A 27,896-nucleotide genomic window follows, 5' to 3' on the forward strand; every position below is an offset into this window, starting at 1 on the left:
GTCTGGTCTTCCAGTCTCTACCAGTATCACAACATCCCCTCCCAGTTCAGACAGACTTCATGTTCACCAGTTACTCTTCCTTTATGATATACTGTATAACCAGATCCAGTGTGATTCCACTCTAGTTGAACTGGACGTAAACACATAACCTACAGTATGTTATATAGCCTGGTAAACCACGCCTGTGTCCATAACTGATCTATTGAGGTTTCTTACGGACACAAGTTAAACTATAATCCAGGTGGAGGCAGTGAACTGAGCTCTCAGGTGTCGACACCTGACCAGCTGAGGACGGGGTCTGTGCTCCCGTGTTGACACCAGGCCCCGAGGGACGTTGTTGTTCACCACTGTAATGAATGAACAGACCCGCAGTCACGTTTCTTTTTCCTGAAACCGAGCAGCGTTAGTCCTCAGCGGAGAGCGGCAGGTAACACACTTACCGTGTTTGTTTCCATACGCTGTCCGTGTTAAAGTTAACGGCAGTGCCGGTGTCTCCGGTCACATCTCAGAGCAGCGGAGCGGCGGTCAGAGCGCCTCACAAACAACCATCAAGCTCCGCTAACCAGGATGTGAAACACTAGTCACCGAGCCACGAGACGTTCCCCTTTCCACCGGAGCGTCGTCCAACAGAACTCCACCGACAATTTAACATATTTTACATTTTCAGTTTAGTGCCAGTGTAGTTCAATTCCTTCAGATATAATGTAGGAATTATTGGACCTCTGCATTAAATTCGGCGTCAAGTTACGCATCGTATAGATGTTATAAAAATAAAATTCACAACAGATTCACTCTGAAAGTTGTTCCTCTGCCAAACATCAAGGTCAATCTGAACTAGAGATTTTGAAATGGAGTTCAGCGTCTGAGATAACATTAATAAACTCTGTATAATAACTGGGCAACAGGTGTGACAGTGGTTTCACAGAAAAACTGAATAATGTGTAATAATAATAATAATATGTATAACAGTATTTCTTTCCTCGACGTTCTGCGCGCACATTATGAAGTTATTAAAGGTGATGAAGTTCATTTTTCCCAGCAGAAAGTGAACGCAACTCGCGTAGTCATGTGATTGACATCAGCTGATCAGCAGGCGGAACCAAAGGAGAACATGGTGGTTCTACTGAGCAAGTTACCCGTGGCGGACAGTGTAAAGGTAAGAACCAGTTTATTCGTGAGTAATGATGATATGTTTAGTTTTATGATGTGACAGCTGACAGCGGCGCCTCGTTAATTGATGAGATAATTAACTTATTAACGGTTCTTACGGAGAGCTCATCATCAGACATGTAGTCACTTTCTCACAGAACTTCATGACTCTATGGTGGGTCCTGTGTTTGCACTATTAAAGACTGTACAGCTGTGGTGTTAAACAGGCTGTTTTACGGTGGCCTGCAAGTGACTTAATGTGAGGCTACAATAGATTATTTAAGCCAAAATCTTTAGAAAATTCTGGGGAGCCTTGAGGGTGCCACCAAATTAATTATAAACATCAGAGCCAGGCTATGATCAATCAATACATTTTGAAAGCAATTATAATATTAAAACAGAAATTATATTAATGTTAAACTTGCTAGGTAATATATATGTTTACTATAAATTATGAATAGATCATTTAGTTTTAAAATGACAAAATAATTTGCAAAATGTTGCATTTAACTTTATAATAACAGTTTTACCAATAAATCAAAATCAGAATCAGTTCGTTGCCAAGTAGGTTTTCACATATGAGGAATTTGCTTTGGTGTTTTGGTTCATAACAATGAACATAGAAGAAGAACAAATGTAAAGAAAGATAAAGCAAAAGTAAGTACTGCAAGTCAGGTAGCTTCAATATAAATAGACATTTTTTCATCAATATATTTACAATAAAAATATTATAGAAATATAAAAACAATACAAATATGTACAATGTGCAATATGAATGGGGGAATGTGACTAAATCTGTCTCATATACTATCTCACACTTCCTCTTTAATATGTTCACTGATGATCCACAACATCATGAGCAGCATGGACACTGACCCGTCTGATGTTCTGCAGACGTTCTTCAACGTTCATGGTCTGCCGCTGTTGAGCCTCGCCATTTTGCAGATGCTCCGTCCAAGTCACCTGTTCTTAATAATATGACCCTTGTCTGTCAAAGTCGCTCTGGTCTTTACAGCTCAGACCTTTCCATGCAGCATTGTTAGAGATCATCATTGTTGTCTATGTCATCTCTCTCTAATCTAAAGATTTGTAAACAGTCTGCTACCAAAAACTTAAATGAAGACCAACCCGCAGCAGCAGCAGAAGCTCTGATTGGTCCACTGTTGAGCTGTGAGTCAACACCCTGAAACACTGGATATACCCAGTCACTGTCCCATCATAGCTGAAGCCATGTCCCCATGTGTGGGACAGATGAGTGTTTTAAAATGAGAAAATCAACAGAATGACCAAATTTAAAGACCAGGGTCTGGTGACATCAGGATCTTATTTTTTTTTTTTTAACATTACCAAACACCAAACTCACAGTCCTCACAGTCCTGTCTGTTGTGTAGCTGTGTCACAGGGTGGTGGATGGACTGTGTGGGAGGCAGCCTCCTTGCAGGGGGGATTACAGCGCCACCTGGAGCCTGGAGGAGTGGCTGGAGCTGCTCAGCTCCCTGACGGCCCTGTTCCGCCTGGCAGTGGGTAACAACAGCTCTGATGAGGAGGTGAGACGACAACAGCATGGACCGGTTCAGCTCAGGCTGCCTCTGATTATATACAATATTGCAGATTATTAACAAGATTATCGCAGTGTACGTGTCCAGATCCTTTCTATAGCTGTGGTTTTAAATGCTGTTTTTGACGACATCCACCTCTATAATACTTCTCTGTGAAGGAAGCAGATGTTGTTACCTTGAGCAGCTGGATGTGTGGAAGCTGCTCTCAGGTCAGATTCTCAGGTGTCTTCCTGTTGGCTGTGGACAGGTGCTGGCTGGGCTGTCAGGTGTGGGCAGCGGCGGCCATGCTGACACTGTGCTGAGTGTGCTGAGAGCCAGAGAGGAGGAGATCCGCCGTGCTCTGCTGGACAGAACCAACTCCATCTCCACCGCCACGCTGCAGGACTTCGACTGGCAGCTGAAGGTGACTGGACGATTTCTCCCTCACTTTTTAATTAGCTTCACCCCTGATTTCTGATGTGGTTCTAATAGTGCAGCAGCTAAACACAATTAAAAGGTGGGCACAAGTATAAAAATTGGTATGTTTATCCCTCTGGGGCCATTCATTTGAAAAATCCCATTAGCCACTTTAGCTAATTAGCCATTTCTGGCATAGGAAACATATATTTTACCACAGAATTTAACCCTCAGGACAGAATCCTATGTTTTAGACTATGACAATGTCAAATCCACAACTGTTAAATTTCCTCAGAGCTTTATTTGTGCAATTTCTAATATGTTGTGAAAAATTCTAATTCTAAAATGTCTAAATGTCACCTCTTCTACTTCCTGTTCCTGCAGTTAGCTCTGTCCAGTGATAAGATCTCGTCCCTCCACACCCCTCTGCTCAGCCTCAGTCTGGACGTGAGAGAGGATGGAGCCCTCCGGCCCGTCACCATGGAGATGAACCGAGACGAGTTAAACACTCTCATCAATTCACTAGAGGCTGCTAATAAGGTAGACAAACACTGAATACTGTGTGTGTGTGTGTGTGTGTGTGTGTGTGTCTGACTAGTTCTGGACTGTTTGAGGTCCAGTGATCTGGACACCAGCAGCTGGTTTCACAAAGGTTCTGGAGAGAAAAACAAGAAGGGAAAGAGTTTTTACAGACTGCAACAATTTTTTTTCCAAATCAGATTTTTCTTTTTATTCTTACACTCATACATTCTTCCAAAAGACAAACCTTTTTCTGCTGGGCTAACGGAGGATGTTGTTCCTAGGTCGACCATTTTTTTGTATTTTGAAGGAAGTCTTAATTTACCCAGAATTCATTGTACCGCAGTCCAGCTAAAGATAGTCAAGAACTATACGGCTTTGTGCAGCAGGTGAATTCAGACATTTATCTGAAGTCTCAGTGTTTGCTATATCTAAGACACAGTCACAGTCTGTGTTTGTGAAACCATCCCTTGGATCAGGTCAGTTTACCTCCTTCCTCTCAGGCTCCATCAGACTGGATGTGAAATGTCAGTGCTGCCACCTGCAGGTCTGTCCACAGAGGTTCACACTTCAGTGTCTCCTGCAGGTTTATTTTCCAGGTTTGCAAAGGTTGAGCTATAACTAAACACCCTGTTCACAATTATTGTGAATCACCTTGGCAACTCAGAATTTTATTTTCAGTAATGTGAGCTCATCCAAGAATATCATAACTGTTCTAGTTTAGTGTAAAGTAAATCTGTAAATCTGCCACTGTCTAACGTCTTTGTGTGGATGCAGTGTTGATTTTTTGTTGTTCTGGAACAAGTAAATAAGCATGTGTGGTTCAGGTGTGATAGTTGATCAGACAGTGAGGAGCCAGAACTTCCTTTACCACTTTATTGGCAGGGTCAGGAGTGAGTGGGTTTGTGTGTGGTCTACAGGAAACAAACGTATACAAGATCCACAGAGGTTACACATAATTTCAGCATAACACCATGTACTGTATCTGACCATGAAATGAAATGTCAAATTCAGTTAGGTAATAAACTATATATTGTTAAAGCAAGGACTGATATAAGGAACATAAATAAACAATGAATAAACTACCATAACATGCAATGTCCTAATCTTCTCCTTTTGCTGGAAACATAATGTTTAGAATTAATTATGGCAGCAAATAGCTAATTTAGGCAGTGATTTATCTTACAGAGAAATAAGTGCAACTGTCATAATAATATTTATTGTCTAACCTTCTTGGCAATATGGATGAATTGCGGGAAATAGCAATTAAACAGGTATGCTAACAAGTAGAACATATCATTCACCTTAAATGAACTTAATGAGCTGCCTCTGAGACGATCGACTAGCGCGGGCAACATAATTATGCACAAACAGAACAGGTAAAATATATACTTATTTTTCTTAAGTCACACACACAGGTCATCCACAGGAGTTAACTGCTAATTAAACTGGTAATTCAGCCGACTACAGCTGTTTGTGTCGCACCGCCAGCAGCCAGGACCGGAGGGTTTATGTGTTCAGACTGTCTGTCTGTACGGACATATGGTGGCGATTTTGGTGGTCAAAGGTCAAAGATCAGAGAATTCATCCACTGATTATGACACAATTAAACTCAAATGTCGAACACGATGAACTGATGAAGTGATAACATTTTATTTCCAAAAGGTCAAAGGTCAGCTTCACTGTGACATCATAATGTTCTGGTCATTATTCAGCACTGTAACTCAGGAAGAGACTGTGACCATATTTCCTGTAACTTGACTGGTGGGTGGAGGAAACAACCAGGAGGAGGTGATTCTGGTTTAAAAATAGAACGTAATATTTTAAAACATGTTGATTCCAGTAGGAACAGTGATGGTGCGGTCAGTAAGACAGAAAACCTCCAGCATGAATTAAATAAGCCCACATAGGGGCAGAACTCAAAGACATTACCTCATGACAATGTCACTATGAGCAACACCTTTCTCATTACAGGCATTTGATTTAATGTTAGTATAGAAACATTGATTAGTGCACCTTATCCTATCATCATCATTAATCTGAAATGAGTCTAAATATATTATAACTGATTTATAATATTGGCTGCAGCATTTTATCAACCCTTGATTCACCTTGCGATAACTTAGCTACAACGTCTGTTCATTATTTGTCAGTATTAAAGAAGTCAGATGAAATGATGATTCATGTGTGTTTATGTGTTGCAGGTGATGCTGCAGTTGAAATGATGGAAGCTTGTGGACCACTGATCCCACGTGGACCACTGATCCCACTGAAGCCCATGACCACAGGAAGTCCATTCAGTGGAGTCATGTGGTCAAAGAAGAGTTAAAGAGATTCTCTCCTGTGCTTTCCTTTATGTAGTAGACAGTTTTTCAGACTTGATGATGATTAGTGAGCTGCAGTCATGTCTCTGAGCAGCTGAACCTTCTCACTGTATGTTTTTGTAATGATCTGTGTTTTGTCATGAACATGTTAAAGTAAATGATTCTTCGCTTTTTGATTTCATTGAATTGAATTCAACCACAGTCCAGAAAACAGTATAAAACAGTTGTGTATGATGTCAGACGCCATGGTCTGTTGGCCTTTGTTTAATTCCCTCATGATGAGTGGATCCATTATACAACACACTATGTCAGAGAGCAGGTGTGAAGCTGGTTTTTTCCGTGTTCAAGCTCATCTGATCTTGAGTGCTGCAAAGCAACGACATGAATGTTTAAAGGGTTCAACAACAGAAATGAGCTGTTTTTACAGGTTTTCTCAGTCGCTTTGATGCAGTGCTCCAAACAGTTCTTCATTTCCTCACACATCAGCATTTCTCATTGTGTTTGTACAAACTTCCATTGTATCCACACATACTGACTGACTTTGTGTGCTTCGACACGTGAACAAGGTTTTGATTGTTTTGGAGGCTTCTGCACAGTTGAGTTAGTGTTATGAGAAATGCATGAAGAGCTGTGAGGTTTCTGATGTGAGAATTGTATCAAAGCGATTGAGAAAACTGTAGATATACTGTTAGAAATAAGAGATCACTGACTATGTGGAGCTGGACCAGTTTTAATGTCTAACAGACATTTATTGGACTAAAGAGAAAACATACAGTTCATTCAGAAAGTCTTCAGACCTTCACTGTTTCATGTGTTTCCTCCTCAGTCTTTTTTACATTACATTACATTTTTTACAAAGACATTTTTACAAATGTATTACCAAGTAAAAACTGCAATCTAACATTAACATAAGTATTCAGACACTTTACGTGAAGTTTAGCTCAGGTTCCTCCATTTCTCTTGATCATCTCTGAGATGTTTCTACACTTTGATTGGAGTCTACTGGTAAATTCAGCTGATTGGACATGATGTGGAAAGACACACACCTGTCTCATTTCTGCTGCATTGAATGTTAGTGAACAGTGTTCTCCATCATTCTGACATGAAGAAGTCTGGGAAGACCAAGACTCTTCTAGAGCTGGACCCGGACTAACTGAGACATCAGGGAGAAGAGAGGAGACCAAGAACCTCATGGTGACTCTGGAGATCCTGTGTGGAGAAAATGTCTAAAACTGTGTTTTCACTTTGTCATTATGGGTCAGTAAGAGTATTGGTTTTATCCATTTAAAATGAAATTACAACAGAATAAAGTGATGGGGTTTGTCTGTTTATCAGAGTATATCTTACACAGTTACATTCATATCAGCACCAAAATCCCTATTTTAACAGTTTTACAGTTTTAACAGTTAACACTGTTTGGAAAAAAATCTCCCAAAAACACTCAGACTGAGCCTCGTCATAACTGCAGATAAACTTTGGAATATATTTTTGCACAAATGCTGGAAGATCTGTGAGCAGAAGTATTTATTACAGAGAACCAAACCAGCTCAGTCTTGTTTCAAAGCCTGTCCCATGAAGAGAGGCTGTCAGCAGTGTGAGCAGCAGCCACGTCCACTGAGGACAGAAGTAGAAACAGATGAAGGATAAAATAATTAGAGCTGAGGTCAGAGGAGTTAGAGTATGTCTGTGGCTCAGTCAGGGTGACGTTGGAGTAGAAGCTGCATGCTGCAGATGATCAGACAGCTGTCTGTCTGATTAATAAGAAGAGTGGACACAGCTGCCGACAGACACCGTCATGCTAAATGTGCTAACGACATTCGTCTTCACTGCAGAACTTCAAGTTAATCATGAGAATGAGTGTGGCTGCTGACAGCTGCAGACATGCTAACTGGACTAATGACATTCTCCTCCAGCTTCACTCCGGACCCTCGGTGTCTGTGCAGACCGCCGCCCCTCAGGTCTGCAGTCAGTGAGCAGCTGGAGGTGACAGAGGGCTGAACTTCTATGTGCACACTGGACCTGGTGTTAGGAATTTATAGTGAACCGTAACCACCATGAAATATAGTGAAGGAGTCACTGTCAAATACAACATCAATACAACTGTCACTGCTGCTCGCTGAGATACACAACTCAGCTTATTTTAGTGTGTGTACTGCAGTGAAATGAACAACAGCGGATGTCTGATTCAAGCTTTAAAGGTCCATATAGTATAAAGGCAGATGTCCATGTGTTGTTTGATTATAAAGCAGGTCTAGGTTCTATATTAATACTACGAAAGTATCAAAGCGCTCAGTCCACAGAGAATTGTGCACAGCCTGCATTCAGAAACTGAGCCTTAAAACCAGCCATCAGGACATCTGTAACTTTGTGATGTCACAACAAAGCAGTCACCTGGACCCACCATCCAACCATTGCAGGATTTGGTTTCTCTGAGTGTTTTACCTGAAATCTGCTGTATTTTTATTGGATATATTTCATTGGAGCTCCAGAGAGAAGCCTGAGAGAAGAGATGTAAAACTACACTGAGATGGTTTTTGGTTCTTAAAACCACAAATATATCTTCTTATGGATCAGCATGGGACCTTTAAGCTCCAAGGTTCAGATGCCTCTAATGTCCTGGTTGATGCTGACTCCTGCTCTGATTCAGCTCATGTGGGCTGACATGTTAAAAACTGATTGGTTCTTGTAGATCTACATGTTTGAGGTGATGTTATAAACAGTAGAGTGAACCAGTTTCAGAACACAGTCCTGAACTCAGTGTTATTTGAGGTCTGAGGTTTATATATAACTATAACTTGGTAGAGGCTCCTGTTGCCCCCCCAGGCCCAACACCCCATACAAACCTGCCTGTTTCTAGGCAACAGAAACACACGGTGACTGTAGTTGGTAGAGATGTCAGCAGTTTTATTTAAACTCTATTCTTTGAAGTCTCTATAAGTTGACACAAAGAATTTTATTTTGTGTTTTCTCCCTCTCACACGTGTCCATATGCTCGCTCTCCCTCTGTCCCTCTCTCTCTCTCTCTCTCTCACACACATACATCCACACTCCTGTACAGTATCTTTGTTTGTCTAAAGACAAGCAGCAAGACACACACACACACCACAAACACACCCACCTCCCGTTCCACTTGAGAGCACATATAGAGCATGAGAGAAAAATTGTACAGTAATTTTACACAATAAGAGTCCAGCACATGTCCTCCATGTCCACAGCCTGTGGGCAAACCAGCTGTTCAAGCTGTTCCATTAGCTCCGTTAGCTCTTCAGTCCACAGGACACGTGTGCCCGTCCGCTGTGAAAAAAGACCAGCTGTTTCTTTTCTTCACCTCCTGTCTGTCCGCTCTGTCCACAAACACCAACACTGACAGCATGGAGGAGACTCGCAGGAGACTGAATTCAAAAGATTGTCATCGTAATGCTGGAATGTCTTACTACAATCTACGCTTAGATAATGGTACTGTACGTCAGAGCCTCAGAAAATAGCTTAAAGTGTCCACGTCTGTTTCTGGTACTCCTGGTTCTTCTTCATCTAAAAAAAGTACAAGATGATTCGCTTTAAAGTCTACTCACTAGATAGAAGTTAAGTTAAACCCTGTGAAAATATTGAGATTCTCGGTAAAGGCACAATATTCAGCCATGAGAAAAGAGCACACTGCTATTGTATCCTGTACAAGCCTGTCTGTTTGCTGCTGTTTTAGTTTACAGCCCTGATAAGACATGCGTCTGCGGTCGCACTGCAACATGTCCTCACCTGGGCAATCCATGAGGAAGAGAAAAGGTATCACCTCAAATACTTAGAGTTTACATCTGATTGTTTTTATTGACTTTTATTGACTACATATATTCTATATATTCCAATGAAGGAGGTTTCTGGTTTATTACAACTTTGTCGTTCTGACCATCATTTCTATCGGTGATAACATTTTGGAAAGTTTGAACACGGTGTGGTGTCCAAAGATTAGAAAATAGCCACTTGTTTTTTTCTTATTATCAACACTGCAGGTACGATCTCAGGTTTGTTTACGACCTGTCTTACTGCTCTTGTCTCTTCCTGTCTGTTAGTTGCTGCGATCTTAACTTGGATCTTTATCGAGCACAGAGTATAACTGATAGAAATGATGGTCAAAGCTTGAACACAGGTTCCAAGTTGTTATAAAGTGGAAACAAAAAACACATAAGAGATCTCTCCTTCACTATCTGCATGTCCGTGAAAACCAGCATCTCCAGTTCCATGTTTACTTTACAACTGAGCAAATGACAGAGAACGACCTTTATGGTCAACAAAGTTGTTTGTCACTAAGACTTCACATGTTCACAGTTAGACCATGACAGAGTCAGAACACAGAGAAACCAGATTGGAGTGTAGACTGAGGCGGGGCTGCTTAGATCCAGAATGTGGGAGATCCCAGGTGATTCTGGCCACAACAAAGAGTTATACAAACAGTTTACCGCAGTTGAAGCATGACACAACCTGTGTATCTCTAAAAATGACACCTATATTGTACAATTTCTCAAAGTTCAGTGCTGATGCAGGAGGTGGTGTCCTTCATGGGTCCAGGTTGAAAGTTAAGATAAAGATCTTAGAGTGGTGGATAAGCAAACAGCCTGATAACTTTACCCAATTAACAGTTGCCCTTTAATCAACTGTAACCACATATTTCTCTAATGTTGACCAAGTGTTTTAGATGTTGTGGCCAACACATGCAGTATTTTAACCATTTGCCATAACCACAGTCTTTGCCTAATCTTAACCACATCTTGTGCCATGGAAATTCCCTCTAATCTTCTCTTGTGGTTTCTTTTCAATAAATGTTCAAATGATCCAATATCCCCCCGAAAATCATCATCTATAAACTGCAGACATTAGGTTAAATGCAAGATACTGTAAGGACTGCAACACTTGTTGTTCCCTGAAGCATGTGTCTGCACTGTACTGGGCTCCCTTTCACCTGACTGTCATTGTATAATTCACAATTAGATTTGGGGCAGATCATAGTTAGGACTGATAGAAAGACAAATATTAATTGCAGGTCTGTGACAGAATCCACCCTTACTTTCCATCTGTGTACTGTAAAGGACACACTACTTCCAGCATTGGCACTGAACATAATTTGTGAGGTGAAGAATTGTCCAGTATGGATGTAATTTCTAGGACCACCGGGTTGGCCACTACATACACTTAGTATGATGTGAATTGTTGGTCATACCTGCTCTTCTGTCTTCACCACTAGTTTCTCTTCTAAACTGTATTTGGACTCTGAATGTGGGATTGGAGTTGGGAGATAAAATTGATCCATAGGCCTTGAAAATAACCAGATATTGACCTCCTGCAGGCATTTTAACTATCTACCATATTAAGGTGGATGGACCTCAGTTCTAACAACAATAATGTACAGTATAACTTCAGGTGTCTGTCAAAAATGTTCAATAATAGTCTGTAATGGTAAAAGGACAGTGGCACCAGGCATTTCAACCCCAGCAGCGTGTTTTATCAGGGCTTGACATTTTGAATGTGGTTTTGAAAGCGTGGTGACATCATTGGTCATTCTTTACCTGATTTCTTTTAAAGAAAATTGCATTGTACATGCTCACAGACACTGTGAGAATACTGTGGGTACAAATCTGACAACATTTTATTTTTTTAGATTAGTGGAGTTCCAATTAACATCTGCCCTGTGCTTATCTTAAATGCAATGATTGTTCAAAAGCATACAGTATAATGATTATAATACAGTGGCCCAGTAGAGCCATGCAAAGCTTTTTTTTTTTTTTATAGATATGAAAGGAAACTGAATTTGGTTTACAGTGCACATGCACTCAGCACAGTCCTAAGAAAATCATGTCATTCATGAAAAGCAATGTAACATGTTTGTTAGCTCACAGATGGCTGTCAGAGAAGGATTTCAACACAACGTTACTTACCCAACACCACAAAAAATACCGCAGTCAGGGCACGGAGCTTAAACCAAAGGAGGACTACCTTATTATGATGGCATTCACCCAATGTCTTCTGTTTATTAGCTGGATGAGCTTCAATCACAAGATCAAGTGAAAACTGCTTCAGTTACCCACTGTTTTTGCACTGGGCTTCTGTGTCTTGCTTTTTTTTTTTTTGTTACCTTAAAAGCAAATTAAAGTTGTGTTCCATTCACATGCAAAAAGTGAGATAACAGAAGGTCAGAAAAAGAGAGAGAACAAATGAAGATCATTGCCCATAATGTTGGGGTCACCAAAGTCTTTTTGGCAAGCTTGGACTTAGAAATACCATACCTCTACTGTGTCTTATTATTTTTCTCTATATCTATTTTGTATGGATGAGTACAGTAAAAGTGATAGAATTTTTTAGAAATTATACCTCTGTTTTATATATATATACACACACACACACATATATATATATATGTTTCCAGTGGGGTCCTAAAGTGGTCTCCGACTTTTGGACCCCACAGTGTTTATATATATATATACATATATGTAGTAAATTGTATTTACATTGTAAAGACATCCAGTACTACTCGTTCCAAAACAGAATTTATATAAATGGCTGTACAAGACCTAGGTAGCTTTTCAAATCACTAGCAGTGGTGCTGCTACACAGGCTCACTGCTGCCGCCCTAGTGGACATAGTAAAGCCAGTAGACCAGGTTGAAGAAGGTGAATGCGATTGGGAAGACGACACGGGACCATTTGTCTATGGCGTTGACATCTGTGAGGTCGGGGATCTTGACTTTGAGCTGCGAGGCCCGTCTCCTCAAGCGGCCCTTCTTATGGCCTATTGGCCGGTCGAGGGCCGGACGTCCGTACAGGTCTCGGCTGGCCATGGGCTTGCGGTACTGTATGCTGGCACTGTCGTACGAGAACATGGTAGCCCGAGGGTCGTTGAGAGCGCCCATCATATCTGCCCCACCCATCTCACTGGTTAGGTTGGTCAGGAGGATGTTGCCATGAGCATCAACCTGAGGGAGGTTATCAGATTTTATTAAATTCATTCTGTACCCAAAACCCAAATAGACAAAGGCTGTGTCCCTAACAACAAGAAGCATTTTGTTCAGGTGAAAGGGAATTTGAACATTATTTATTGGACTGACCCATTCAGGTAAGACACAGAGGGATCTGCCCAGGGGTTAAAGAGGGATTTTGCAGATGGGAGAACCCCATGACCTTATGGGGGTAAGCCCGATGACCAGTCTGACTCTGTCTTACAGGAGCAGCATCCTGGCTGTTCAACACAAGGAGTGCATATCTCCGCTGGTCAAGAAATTATTTTCCTCCTCTGCTCTTCTTTAATCACACATTGAGTTGATCTTTATAACAACCTTGTGGATTTATAGCTTTTTATGTGTTCCTGGATCAGCGGGGCATCGCTTCTTCTGCAGCAATGAAGTTAAAGGACCGTCGCCTTGTGTGATGATCTGGAGGGAGGGGCTTCTCTCCTGCCTGTGTTTGTGTCTCTGCTCGTCTGTGTTGCTTGCTTTTTAGATACACTCAGATGTATTTACATATTAATCAAAGGTGCTGGAATGCTGTACTGGATTGTTCTGGTCGACTCTAGATCTTCCTTCTAATTAAACCTTTTCTAGACTGTTGTGAAGGAAGCATATTGTGTTTTCTTAGAGGAGTTGGAAATCCTAGAACACCTTACAGCAACAACTAAGAGGTGAAAAAACTCCAGGCATTAGTATGCTTCACGAAACAACAAAATAAAAAGCTGATCAAATTGTCTCACATACATCTCACATTGTGTCCAATGATTTTTGCAACTTTCTGAAACCAACAATCCAATAATCACATTCAGGAGGAGGCAGTCTTTTAGTCGTTTTACCTTTGACTGTGCCCATTCAGATGTGGTACACTTTTGCATTTAGACATGGTCACACAAAAGGTCTTCCGACCTAGTTAGTTTGAAGAATACTTGTTTAAATATATAGCACATACGGTTTTCTTTGACTCTGGGTGAGTGAATGAAACTTCCAGAATTAGAGCAGAAAATGCAGCCTTAGGCCCCAGTTATACTCGCTTGTGGACACGTACAGGGAGAGCTGTGGACACCACAGACCTGAAGTTGTTTTCATTAATGATCAGTTTGGAGTTCGCTTTGAGGATGCGTTTCAAACGTATTCCGCTCATGTGCACTACGTAATCAAATCAAAATGCCTGCATCCATGCAAGAACAATAACAACAAATTTGTTTGTCTTTGTACTCTTTAACAGATGAATTGTAGAGATGAGGGTGGTGGCAAATTTCCTCACAAAGCCTCTCAGCGTCCATGTTTGTTTTCCAGATCATTTGCAGTTCATGCGGAAATTGGTGGGTATGTGGATGTCTGTGCCAGAGCCTTGCGTAAACCCTCCAATGTTGAAATTTACAACACACGGACACTAGCGACACTAGCAGACCCTCGCGTACTCACAGATGTGGAACGTATAACTCTTTAAACAGTAAGTAGTAATGCAACAATGGGCGAACAGCACCTGACAGCCAGCTGTTGGCTTGGTGTGTCTGGGCTCTATGATGTCATTAACAAAACAGCATGAAAACCACATAAGACCTTTTTCCCACCTGCACTTTGTTGCTCTCCAGTCTGCTCTTATTCTCATTGTTGGACTTGGCAGCCTTTTCTGCAACCCTCTTCTGCAGGTGAGGACCACGGCCAAAGAAGATGTAGTTGACAAAGGCGTACTCCAGCAGGGCCAGAAAGACAAAGACAAAGCAACCCATGAGGTAAATGTCAATGGCCTTGACGTAGGGGATCTTGGGCAGTGTCTCCCTTAGGTGGGTATTGATAGTGGTCATGGTCAGCACCGTGGTTATACCTGCAGACAAGCACATGTGGTAAAGTACAGTTAGAATAAGGTCTTTCAGCAAGACTGCATACTGAGAGAACATCAAAGCTGCAGGAAAATGAATGGAAAGTGGTCTCAGAAAATATCTTGACACAAATTGTGTAAATTGCGAAGTTTTGTACATACACTCATTGTCCTTAGAGGATGAATGCTAATAATTATGCTAAACCTTTAACTTTCCATCTAAAGCCTCATGTACATGGTATAAATGTTTGGTTACAAGTTGTCCTATGGACTGCCATTAAATTTGGTACAGACATTCAAAGTGCCCAAATCCTCCAAAAAAGGACTTCTCCTCTAATGCCACCACCAGGTTGAACTTCTTTGGTTCAGATTGAAATGTCTACTTTACATGCATCTCTATCTTAGGTCCAAACCTTTGTTTGGTACTGTATACTTCAGTGTATTTTTGTTCTTGAAGCAAACCTGAGATGCTGGTGAATTTCACATCATCTTTGTCTGACGTCATCAGTGATGAGGAAAATCTTTTGTGGTGATCTGTCTGTTGATCACTGAAGCTGCTGAACAGCTCTCTGAGGAAGACTGCTTAAATAACAGAGATGAACTCCCTTGTTAGATAGTAAATCCAGCATGTCAGACTCTAAACTCTACACAGTGAGAACAGTCTTAATATTCCTGTCCTTGTGCATATAAACACACAGTTCACACCACATGTCCTACCAGACCTGTGGTCCCACCAGACCTGTTGTTTTACCAGACCTGTGGTCCTACCATACCTGTGGTTTTACCAGACCTGTGGTTGTACCAGAACTGTGGTCCTGCTAGACCTGTGGTCCCACCAGACCTGTGGTTTTACCAGACCTGTGGTCCTACCATACCTGTGGTTTCACCAGACCTGTGGTTTTACCATACCTGTGGTCCTACCAGACCTGTGGTCCTACCAGACCTGTGGTTTTACCATACCTGTGGTTTTACCAGACCTGTGGTTGTACCAGAACTGTGGTCCTGCTAGACCTGTGGTTTTACCAGGCCTGTGGTTTTACCAGACCTGTGGTATCAGTCCAGCTTTGAGTCAAAGAAGCAGCAGTTCTTCATGTGGCTGTGGCTGAGTTTCACTCAGGTGCTCTTCTCTCTTCGTTTAGAGTTGGAGATCATGTATAACATAATGACAAAAGCACTGACATATTTGGTCTGTGTGAAGCTGCTGCATCTGCATGTGCTGCCATGGCAACCAAGTCAATCACTGTCACATCATCAGGGCAAAATTTAAATTGCTGTAAAACCATCTTTAGTTGCACTGTGTGTGTGTGTGTGTGTGTGTGTGTGTGTGTGTGTGTGTGTGTGTGTGTGTGTGTTTTGCATGCAGGTAATCACACTCCAGCACAGCAACTAACATAGCAAGACCCCTAAAGGCAGGTCAGGTATGACCTAAGTCAAACACCTGCACCGGCTGTTTTCTGTTTAAACCTGCACTTGTGACATCTTCACTCATCAGCTCATCCGGATGTGACACTGTCCTGTTTCCTAACATCACATTAGTTCACTGGCTCATCTCAGAACACATGTTGACACAACGCTGTTGGGCCTCAGGATGGTGGAGACAATATGTTCTTTTTGGTTCCACAGACAAATGAAGGCCATTTGAAGTCCATTGCCCATGATCCTTCACCTTCACATCTGGTTATGACCTCCACCCCAGGGACCTAACAACCAGTTAGTGTTGGTCACTGTGTGACATGTGACCCAAGGTGTCACCAGGCCAACAAAACCCAGCTGTGCCCCTTTCTTTCTCTTCTCTCTGGCCTTCTTCAGCCAGCAACAAGGCTCCCAGCATCCGGTTATCAATGCTGCTACCTAGAACTCTCTTCTATGCACGCCTTCTCACAGTAGACTGCTCCACAACACTCTTCCTCAACAGCAGTGAGTCGAGTGCCTGCTTAAGATCAATCAAGAATGAACAATCCAACGCCAGCAGCTATGACACAAAGTCAGCCAGCTGAATTTACAAGCAACAGGAGCCACAAAACAGAGTTAGCGTTGAGCAGCTAACTCTGTAAGGGGAACAATGGAGCGACAAGCGGCCTCCTCTGCAACATATAAGCCACACAGACAGACAGGACTTCACTCCACCAGGAAGCAACACGAGATCACTGGACTTTACAACAACACTGGAAAGGACCTTTCTCTTGTTCAAAGGACTGGGTAATGGGTCTAACCTAACCTAACCTAGCACAGCATAGCACAGCACAGCTAAACACAGATCAGGTACCTTTGTTAATATATCTTCTGACCTTTGTTGTTGTAATGTCTGCACAGTGATGCTTATATCTAATATAAGTTTGGTTTAACGATGGTTTTATTTTAACTTCATGTGACGGAACACACAAGAAGTTCAGAAAGAAAAAAACCCACTGTCTCCCTGTGAGGGTCTACAGGTGATAAACAGAGTACTGGATAAATTAAGATTTTGACCTGAGGATGATGATGGTAGATGAACAGTCAGGGGATCACCAAAACCATTAGGATTCATTGTCTCAGGACCATGTCTACATTTGTACAAAATCTCATGGCAACCATCTCGTAGACATTCCAGTCTGGACCAAAGTGATGGACCAACCAACAGACAGACAGTGTGATGGAGAGACACCAGTATGACTGAAAGTCATATCTAGCAGTTAATCTGTAAAGAATGAAAACATCACTGACCTAAGGCGACTCTAGCAGCCGAAGCGTCATAGTTGATCCAGAAGGACACCCAGGACAGGATGGTGATCAGGGTGGAGGGCATGTAGGTTTGCAGGATGAAATAGCCAATGTTCCTCTTCAGCTTAAAGCTCAGTGACAGGCGTGGATATGAGCCTGTGAGAGACATACAGGACAGATGTAGGAACATATGAATCAGTTTTCACAAGGTGTTGTCACCTGATCTGTTCCTCTGGGCCCCTCGGACCCTTTCTTCATTTTCTCCATCAATTTACCTGCTCACTGCTCTGCCTGTAAGTCTGAAATCTATTATTAAAAGCACCTTGAGGCCTGTAGCTCACCTGGTACAGCGTGTACCATGTGCTAAGGCTGTTTTCTTACCACAGCGCATCTTTCCCTGACTTTCCTATCTATCTCTACTGTCACTATAAAATAAAGAAGAAATGCCAAAAAAAAAATCTTTAAAAAAAAAGAACAAGTACCTTCACTCCATCTATCTGTTGTTGAACCAGACCCACTGATCTGGAGCACCAACTGTTAAAATTCGTAGTCTGGTTGTGAAGTTAGAGTTTACCACTCTGAAATGAGCATATCTAAGTTAAAGTGGGTTGAACTACACAAACTAGTTCTTATGTAGGGCTTGGTTGTTACTAAATATTTACAGCCAGTAACTACTAGTTCTAACAGCTGCACATCTGAAAAACTAGAATCACCTCCTTTTGTTTGTTTCCTCCATCAACCAGTGAAGTTACAGGAAACATTGTCACAGTCTCTCCTTCCTGAGTTACAGTGTTGAATAATGAGCAGACCTTTATGATGTCACAGTGAAGTTAACCTTTGACCTTTTAGATCATCATCACTTAATTTTATCCTGTTAGACATTTAAGTTAAATTGTGTCATAATTAGTGAATTTAGTTAGAATAAGTTCATCCTTGAGTCAAAAGTGGATGTTTCTCAAGTTACACGATAACGCGTTCACGAGAATGAGACAGACAATCTGAAAACATTATTCAGAGGAGTGAGGTAGCAACCTGTAGGGGGTGTGGCCTCGTGGCTGCATAGTGAGATGTAGAGTGTCAGAATGACTGACTACCGTTCAGTCTAGCATAGACTGGTTCTGGTGACAGGGATACTGGTCACTAGAAGAGAGGGTGGAGGTTCCAGTATTGTACCTGGGATAGTGGGTCTACTACGTGAGGCTCTCTGGGGTGTGTGTCTGTGGGGGAGTGTTAGCACATAGCTGTTTATAATGGGTAATGTTCCTATTTGTCAGCCCTTAATGTCTTGTTAAGCTCATACAGCACAGTTATCAATGAACCTGTGTGTTGTGTCCACTGCAGAGAAATAAATGTTCATGTTCTCAGAATGCTAATGCTACAAGCAGCTCTGTGTGAGAGGCTCAAACTGAGTCTAAAATTAGCCTGTTCTGCTTTTTATAGTCAGCCCAGCTGCTGCTACAGCTGGTGACAGCAGTGTGTGAAACAGACCCTGGAATAAACCTTGGAGCTGAACTTTGAGATTCCAGCAGACACACAGAAGCTAATTTACTGTGTTCACTATGTTTGGGTGTCGACCTCTGCGCAGTGGGTGTGTAGCTTCCAACCAATCACAGCACGCAGGGTAATGTACCTGCCGTGAAACAATCAGAAAATGTTGTTTTATTTCTCGGATTCACTGCTTTGTTCTGCGTAACACTGCTCCCTCTTTTCATTCAACCAGCTTGCATGACCTCAATTTCAATATGTTCCACTGGCATGAATGGCAGGTGACTCTCTGTGACTCACCGTGACTCCCTGTGACACCCTCTGACTTGTTGTGACTCCCTGTGACTTCCTGTGACTCCCTGTTATTATCTGTGACTCCCTGTGACTCTGTGACTCTCTGTGACACCCTGTGACTCCCTGTGACTCTCTGTGACTCTTTGTGGCTCCATGTGACTCTGTGACACCCTGTGACTCCCTGTGACTCTCTGTGACTCTTTGTGGCTCCATGTGACTCTCTGTGACTCTCTGACTCCATGTGACTCTCTATGACTCTCTGTGACTCCATGTGACTCTGTGACTCTCTGTGACTCCCTGTGACTCTCTGACTCTCTGTGACTCCATGTGACTCCCTGTGACTCCCTGTGACTCGTGACTCCATGTGACTCTGTGACTCCCTGTGACTCCCTGTGACTCTCTGTGACTCCCTGTGACTCTTTGTGACTCTCTGTGACTCCCTGTGACTCTGTAACTCTCTGTGACTCCATGTGACTCTGTGACTCTCTGTGACTCTCTGTGACTCCATGTGACTCCCTGTGACTCTCTGACTCTCTGTGACTCCATGTGACTCCCTGTGACTCCCTGTGACTCGTGACTCTATGTGACTCTGTGACTCCCTGTGACTCTCTGACTCTCTGTGACTCTGTGACTCTCTGTGACTCCATGTGACTCCCTGTGACTCGTTGTGACTCGTTGTGACTCCATGTGACTTTGTGACTTGTTGTGACTCTCTGTGACTCTGTGCATCTCTGTGACTCCATGTGACTATATGACTCTCTGTGACTCCATGTGACTCTGTGACTCGTTGTGACTCGTTGTGACTCTGTGTGACTCCATGTGACTCTGTGACTCCGTGTGACTTTGTGTGACTCTGTGACTCTCTATGACTCTGTGACTCTCTGTGACTCTTTGTGACTCTCTGTGACTCTCTGTGACCCTGTAACTCTCTGTGACTCTGTGACTCCCTGTGATTCTCCGTGACTCCTTGTGACTCATTGTGACTCCCTATAACTCACTGTGAATCTCTGTGATTCCCTATGACTCCCTGTGAATCTCTGTGACTCTCTATGCCTCTCTTTAACTGTGTTACCTGTAGCAAACACAGCTTTCTTGGACAGGGTTTGGTAGTCTATGATGGAGAACTGGGGCAGTTCGATGTTCTCCACCCCAGTGACAGAGCCTCCGTTGCTTCCTCCCTGCCAGTAGAACTCGATGTCGTCAGTGGTGTATCCATCTGAGGAGGCAGAGGGAAAACAACAGGTCACACTTCAACTAAAACACAAGGTCCAGCACATTTAAATACAGACACAATACACTGTGTATAAGACACAGACAGACTCTCAGGGCGCTTTCACACCTGCCGTGTTTAGTTTGGAGCTCAGGAGCGTTGGCTATCCTGGACAGGTAAGGATGTTGTAATCATAGAAAGTGTGTGGTCTACCTGACAGAGGTGGTATTGGAACAATTTAAAAGGTCTGGCGGGTTTCTCATCACAAGCAAACTGGAGCTGACGTAATGAACATGATGTGAAACATGTGGGTCTACTTGCTCTAGTAATTGTCTAATGCATCAGGTCCTACAGGTTTACTATGAACTTGAAAAATCTGCATCTTAAGTTTCTGTTCACCAAACACATTGAAATGATCTACAACACAGTCTCACCACCCATGGACAATGCAAGATGTTGACCTCAAACCACCTTACCTTAGTCCTCTTTTGAATTTTAATTTGTGTATTTCAGTCTATCTCAACATCATTGCACATGAGGGAAACCTCAATGATCTTCAAGGCTTAAATACATAGAATAAAAAAAAAGATTTTAGTGTTGTTGCTAAGGGCAGTGACTTTGTAGTCAATAACCAGGTGAACCGAGTGGACAAGAACAAACACACAACTGGTCAGGTGCCTGTGTATATGGTGTGACTTCATGAATGTGTTCTTGGGTTGGCACAGACAGCATCATAAAACACAGTTATTCAACCATGTGATAAAAGGAGGAAGTACAGAAATCACAGGAGTCCACTCCCCTTCTGAGAAGCCAAGAAACATGAAGATGAATGGAGGGAGAATGAGCTCAGTGAACAACAGGCTGCAGAGATGTGAACAGTGGGACAAAGAATGGGTAAGCAGTTCACCAAGTAAAGGAAATTTACCAGCTGTGTTCTACCTGGAATTCTAAAGTCCTAAAGAAGAGAACAACCAACAAAAAGCATCTCCATGTTAATCTCCACTGTGCAGAACAATCTGATCAACACCTGTGACTATAATGAGGACGGCTGCTGAGAGCATGACAAAGTAAACAATACTTCCAAGGCCTTAGAGGATGAATCTGGTCTTTAGATATAATCATGTGATCTGCCATAATTTCATCCGCCAGATGAAACTTTTTGTACATTAAGATGCTGAGTGGTTCATTGTTAGTAACTCAACAAACATGTGATGAAGCAGCAGGTACAAATGCTGATGATGGAGGAAACAAAGAAAGCTCAGTAGAGATATGAGGCTGAACAGTTCAGATACATGCGGGCTCACTATTTGGCAACAGGTCACCATTTTTATCTAATGCGTTATAGCAGCTTATAGATGATTTATTAAGTGTTAGCAAACTAATTAATATCTAGTAATAAACCATTCATAAATCCTTATAAAGGTAGTCTTGTTGTGGTACTGACTGGAGTTATGGTGGGAGCGACTGAAGGCCAATGATCTGCTTGATGAACAGCCTCACCTGTGTCACCTGTGTAGCTCACTATTATTGTTTCACTTCCTTTTTGCTGAACCCTGGAAAAGCCGGTCCACGCTCCTCCACTCCAGTTCAGTGCTGTTCTGCTTAATGAAGAGTCATTCAGTCACTCAGTTAGTTCAGTGTCTGTCTGAGGTCAGCCCAGTTAATTAGCTGCCTGTTCCTGTCTGTAATTATCTTTATTTGAACAAAGGAAGAAATATAAAGTTCCTGGAACCATTATTCCATTTTTTATCATGGAGTGTTCTCTGCACCCGAGTCCAGTTAAACATTATAACAAGCTTCAGCTGCGTGTGGTTTTGGGCCACACATGGCTTGACCGTCATCATCCTCATCGACTGGGCAGACGGTGAATTGGAGGAATGAGGTCCTAAGTGTCAATGAAGATCAAGGGATGAAGCCAGAGATTGTAAATGTGTCCATTTCTCATTACCAACCTGTTGACATCCTATTTTCCATCAGATTATCAGGATCTGTGTTCGTCACAGGTCATGTGAACACATCACCTCTCCTAGGAATGACAGCTGTATTTGTCCTTGTGTAGAACCATGGTGCTCTAAATGACATCTCAGTTAAAACCATTAACCTCTTCTTTGTTGGCCTCAGTGTTTGAGCGTTGCCGTGGTGTCACCATCCACCAAAATCATTGGTGTAGACCCTCTGCTTCTTCCCCCCTGGATGATAAAGTCTCCTGCTTTGTATGGCGAGCTGTGAGCTGGCCCCCATGGTTCTTGTGTCTTTTTGTGGTCCTGGCTCAAGTGAGTCCCCTTTCCTATCTATCTGGTTCTTCTGTGTCTGTCTGATGTACCGCAACCTCCTGGTTTTATTGATGGCCATCCACCCTTCAGTGTGTGGAGGATCCTGGACTCCTGGTGGGTTGGGCCTCATGACCTATATCTGGTCAACTGACAGGGGGATGGCCTTGCTTAATCCTGGATCAGGACTGCCCTGGACATTTATGCTGGTGGGCAAGAATCCCAGTGGCACGGGGGCAAAGACTAGTTGTCTACTTTCCCTGATCAGCTGACCTGCCTCACTTAGCTAGTTCACTACATGGCTTGTTCGTACAGATACTGTTTGTTGTGAGGCCAACACATTCATTTTATTATGTAGTTAGTTCAGTGGCTGTTCTGAGTTACAAAAGTGACATAGTTTTACACAGTATTAACTAAAATAAGAACTGATTACTATATACACAACTGACTGCATGAAAAAAGGCTAATTATTTACACAGCTCGACTATAGGTCCTGCAGCTGTCCCTCTACATCACTGAGGGGGGCGGGAGAATGTCACGAGACTTAATAGTTCTCCCTAAGTGTCCAAATAACCTGTGGAGAGAGATATTAGAGAGAATATTTACCTCACAGAAAAGAACTCCAGTCTTGTGTTTCATTAAGTCCATAGGGTTCAACTGTGTTCATGAATCCAAAATGCTTCCCTTCTTAAAAGCTGATTAATCAGATTTCAATACCAATAAATTTCAGGGAAGTAGATGACCCATGGTTTTTCTCTTTGTATTGCCTAGCAATGGCATGATCCATGTTTCCATTTCTAATGGCCGCCTTATGCTCAGCAACTCTCAATTTGAGATTTTTCTTAGTTTGGCCTACATACATCAAGCCACATGGGCATTTAAAGATATAGACAACATGTGTCGAAAGACAGTTGATGGATCACTCATATTTCTTTCCTGATTGAGGGTGATTAAATGTCTTAGTATCAGATATATTAGAACAATGTGCACATTTCCCACACCTATAATTTCACCTATAAACACTTGTTGAGAAAGACAGTTAGAATATCTCCTATATTTATTATTAGATCACTCAGAAAACAATCAACCAATCAGAGGAGAGGCTCAGAGCCTCCTCTCTTCTGATTGGCTCACCGACCTGTTGTTACTAGAGCTCCAGAGAGAAGAATATATATACAGTGTAAAACTATATTGAGATGGTTTTTGGTTCTTAAAACCACAAATATATCTTCTTATGGATCAACACTTCAAATAAAACACAGAAGAAGAGGAAAATATGGAGCTTTAATGATCAGTGAACCACAGTATTCTGTCTTAAAGTATATTATAGTCTTATTAATTTGGATCAAAAAATAATTCTAACAGTGAATTCATCCACTCTACACAGGAAGTGTCACATCCATGCCGTCTTCTGTGTGATTCACAATGAATCTGTGTTAAATCGTGAGTTTATAGCAGGAAGTCGGCCTCCAGTTTTTTGTTCATCTCTTTCTGTCGAGCATCTTCCTCTTTCCCTCAGGCTGAACTGGAACAATAAAGACCTGCCTTTACATTTCCTGCCAGGTCTCTGTGTCCACAGCCTGCACCGTGGTGAAGCGAGCCCCCGCTGCCCCTTCACTAATTAGAGCTGTTTAATTGGAGCTGCTCGTCCCGTCATCTTATCTAAAGGCAGCTGGATTTAAAGGGAATTATCTTCTTCTCATTATGAGGAGGCTTCATTATGATTTTAACTTTTTTTTCCCTTTCACTTCATGTGAGAAGAAGAGTTATAAAGATGAAGATATACTTTGAACACAGGTACAGTTCGTCATGACAGGTTTAAATCACCCGGTCAGATGAAGGTCTGCTGTCATCTGTCCTCTCAGTGTAAATCTGTGTTTGAAAATCAACAACTTCTCTATTTATTATTTATCAAAAATAATGGAATCATTATAATTATTGGAATAGTGTGGCTAATGTGATTTTCCTTGACAAAACTAAATAAATACATTGCCTTGTTGGAAATTCTTTAAATTACATCTGCTCCTCCTCTCTGTGACTCTCTGTGACTCCCTGTGGAAATGTGGATAATAGCAAACGGAGAAATACATTTATCGAGCACAGAATAGATTTCTGTTTGCTCAGGTTAAGTGTTTCTTGCTCAAAAAGAAATTCACTTCAAAATATAGTTTGTGTTTGCAAAAATGATTTGTCTGTGCTCAGAAAGTCCCACTGCGTGCTCAGGAGTGAGGCACAAAAATAGTGCCATACATACAAGACCAGCAGCTGGAGATCACTTGAACCTTTAGGTCGTTTTGGGAAGTTCATTAAAAACACAAGGTTTTATGATATTTCATATTTTAAACTACTATTCAATCCATCTGCTGATGATGAACTGACAGGGAAACAATGAAGGACATATTTATGGTTCCATGGCAACATGTGCAGTATATATACAAGTGCACAAAGCTAAAGGAGTTTAAAATGGAGGAAACATGGAAGCAGTCCTCTCTTCTCTTCATCCTCACCTTATTATTCTGGACACATGAGGTCACGTCAGTCTGGATTAATGATAATCATAATCATTTATTTTTAATGAGAAGTTTAATAAAGACAACAGGTTGACCTGCTGTCAGTCACCACAATCTGCTTTTTCTCTGTGGGTCCACATTGTCTCGTGATGACATCACCAGAACTGTCCAATGACATGAGTTACATGTTGAACATGTGACCTCATGTTTACTGACCAGAGACTACAGTACATTATGTGTCTCCTCCGTCTGAGTGACTGAACCACACTACAGGTGTGAGAGAGAGACCAGGTGAGGTGTGAAGTGACTATTTGGTGCCTCTCTGCGGAACACTCTGCTGATGCTGTGACACACACACACACACACACACACACACACACACACACACACACACACACACACACACACACACACAACCTGATTGACACTTACAGCTCTCTATCTCCAGGGTACAGTTCTGCTCATCCAGAGGGTATCTGCGCAGGTCCATCATGCAGGCAGCTGTCGTGGTGATCCTGAAAGAAGAAGGTTTCAGTTGATATCTGAAGAAGAATCCATCACAACACTGTGTCTTTGCCTCGTCACACGCCACAACTAGACCTCCTCATCTACATGCACAACACTAGAAAAACATCCAGCTTCAGGTTTCAGAGGAGGAAAACATTTCATTTCCTGATGCCTGAGGGACACACTTGACTTTATAACAGAGTGAACAGCACGTTCAACCGCCTCCCCCTTACACACACTCCTGTCGACTGAGTCAGACTAATCTTCACACCTCCACTGGAAGTCAGCTGGTTCTATAATGCTGAAGTCACCCCAGCAGCTCCTCTTCCTCGGGTTCACTCTTAATTAAAACTGTGAAAAATTAAGAATTAACACAAAGATCGAGACAATCATGCGAAACTTTGAAGTCTCACATCTGAAGGAGGAAACACTTCAGTTTGACGGACAGAGAATTAGTGACCGAGTCATTTGTGTTGATAAGGGTCACTGACAGCTCCTGGTGGGACTGAGGCTGTGGTTTCCTGGTTAGTCTCCTGGTTACAGTCACCTGGTTACAGTCTCCTGGTTACAGTTGACTCTAGACTCAAACCAGCTGACACTACACTGAATGCTAATACGACAAGATGACGTCATGAATATGCTAATTAGCATATTACATCTTCTAGTAACATTTAGCATGTTGTCCAGTCAAACTAGTTGTTTACAGCGGTTCATCAACATGTTTCAACTATGTCCTCTTTTTCACACACTGAGCACACATGGTCCAGACATGTACTAGGTTTAGACCTGGTCTTGTTAAGTCTCAGACAACTTCTCCCACAACTTGACTTTTATCCAAAAGACCTTTGATTTTTTCAGTTTCTGTAGAACATTTGGGTCTGAATCCAAATTGCTGTTGATGCAGTAACTGATTTATAATGAACTGATGTATATCGGTTGCTCTGCTGCATTTTTCTCCAGTATGATGGAGACCGGACTGATGATGTTCTCCAGAGCTCAGGGAATGATCTTTTTTTAATGGAGAGTCTTGGTTGAGTGGTGAAAGGTTCTCACTTTAAACTAGGTGCAGTGGAAGGTTTTTATCTGGCTTCACTACAGGTGCTGTGTCTGTATCACCTGCATCTTTAATAATGAGTTCGCTCTGCAGCTGAATGTGGGTCTGGATTTCCTCTGATCACAGCTGTGCAGAGCTCACTGCTGTAGGAACTGACTAAAGTTCAGACTGAGATGAAACTGTATGTTTGAATACTTATAGGAAACTATGGTGTGAAATAAGCAGACCTTTAATGGTGGAGAAAAGGATGGAGAGTGTGACATGGAAGCCCAGAGAAACACACTAATGCTCCTCTTGACCATGTCTCTTCACTCTGCTGAGTGTGGAGCTACACACACACCTCACACACACACATCTCCACATACTCTGCTACAGTGTGAGGACATAAAAAGCCCTTCAATGCATGAATATTCATCACTTCGGTGGTGAATATTCTGGGACTGTCCATCTCTGTCCTGGACACACTCAACACATCAGGAAGCTCCAGATGAATTATAGAGCAGGAGCACAGAGTGTGTGAACCACAGACCATCACCAGCCTCCATGTTGATCTCAGATACACACCTGTGCACTTTCTGACTGTATCCTGCAGGTTGTGATGCTATTATGGTGACAACATCTGTCCACAGACAGACAGACAGACAGACAGATCCTCAGAGCCAGCTCTGGGACCCAGCTACAGTAAGTGTCTCTAGAAACCTGTTTTGCAATAATGACACACACACACAGACTCACAAGGTGAAAAAAACCCCAGAACGGTGTGGTGTCAGCTCTGTAAGCTCTCAGGAGGTTCTGCAGGAACGTGACAGGTCGCCTGTTTCATAACAGGAATCACTGAGCAGGTAGAGGGAGTGTCTCGTGCTTCAACCTCCACTGATGTAGATCATTGCTTACCCATGAAGGAACATAATATATGACAAATATGTCTCTATATCAAGAGTGATGTTGCCATATACTGTCACCTATAAGGTGATATATTATTATCACACATCCTCTGGATATATGAAGATATAAGATTATAACATATATGAAATAACCAGAGTAAAATTTGCATTGAGAAAAAGATAATTTTTCATATGGTTTGAGACCATATGTGTTAATGATATACT

At 42.1% G+C, this 27,896-nt stretch overlaps 3 protein-coding genes across 4 annotated transcripts in view; 1 reads left to right on the top strand and 2 right to left on the bottom strand.

Annotated features, from left to right (window-relative positions):
* LOC111225325 (probable phospholipid-transporting ATPase VD) overlaps positions 1–536 on the bottom strand; it is a 35,371-nt gene extending 34,835 nt beyond the window's left edge. The window contains exon 1 of the mRNA XM_022750116.1: positions 441–536. The gene's annotated coding sequence lies outside the window, so the exon portion shown is untranslated. The remainder of the gene's footprint in view (positions 1–440) is intronic.
* On the top strand, positions 287–5,875 carry commd8 (COMM domain containing 8). 2 transcript variants are annotated; one of them, XM_022750118.1, is made up of 6 exons: positions 287–427; positions 1,040–1,156; positions 2,541–2,696; positions 2,956–3,111; positions 3,489–3,644; positions 5,828–5,875. In XM_022750118.1, the coding sequence occupies exons 2-6, from the start codon at positions 1,112–1,114 to the stop codon at positions 5,846–5,848; spliced, it is 534 nt and encodes a 177-aa protein (XP_022605839.1). In that variant the 5' UTR covers positions 287–427; positions 1,040–1,111; the 3' UTR covers positions 5,849–5,875. The 2 variants fall into 2 exon arrangements, with proteins under 2 accessions (XP_022605839.1, XP_022605840.1); XM_022750119.1 differs by having other exon boundaries at positions 1,043–1,156.
* Positions 5,876–12,475: 6,600 nt separating this feature from the next.
* gabrb1 (gamma-aminobutyric acid type A receptor beta1 subunit) overlaps positions 12,476–27,896 on the bottom strand; it is a 56,875-nt gene continuing 41,454 nt past the window's right edge. The window contains exons 5-9 of the mRNA XM_022750568.1: positions 25,659–25,741; positions 20,309–20,452; positions 17,461–17,613; positions 14,510–14,763; positions 12,476–12,905 (exon numbers count right to left, since the gene is read on the bottom strand). Coding sequence (XP_022606289.1) covers positions 12,564–12,905; positions 14,510–14,763; positions 17,461–17,613; positions 20,309–20,452; positions 25,659–25,741 — 976 coding nt within the window. The 3' untranslated portion in view covers positions 12,476–12,563. The remainder of the gene's footprint in view (positions 12,906–14,509; positions 14,764–17,460; positions 17,614–20,308; positions 20,453–25,658; positions 25,742–27,896) is intronic.

Source organism: Seriola dumerili, unplaced genomic scaffold, assembly GCF_002260705.1.
Source record: "Seriola dumerili isolate Sdu_G_001 unplaced genomic scaffold, Sdu_1.0 BDQW01000149.1, whole genome shotgun sequence".
Classification (NCBI taxonomy): Eukaryota; Metazoa; Chordata; class Actinopteri; order Carangiformes; family Carangidae; genus Seriola; species Seriola dumerili.

Excerpts from the sequence above, each read along its gene's own strand:
- commd8 (XM_022750118.1), top strand. The coding sequence starts at position 1,112 with ATGGTGGTTCTACTGAGCAAGTTACCCGTGGCGGACAGTGTAAAG. Across the intron at positions 1,157-2,540 it reads CCGTGGCGGACAGTGTAAAG|CTGTGTCACAGGGTGGTGGA; the intron begins GTAAGAACCAGT and ends TCTGTTGTGTAG. Across the intron at positions 2,697-2,955 it reads ACAACAGCTCTGATGAGGAG|GTGCTGGCTGGGCTGTCAGG; the intron begins GTGAGACGACAA and ends GGCTGTGGACAG.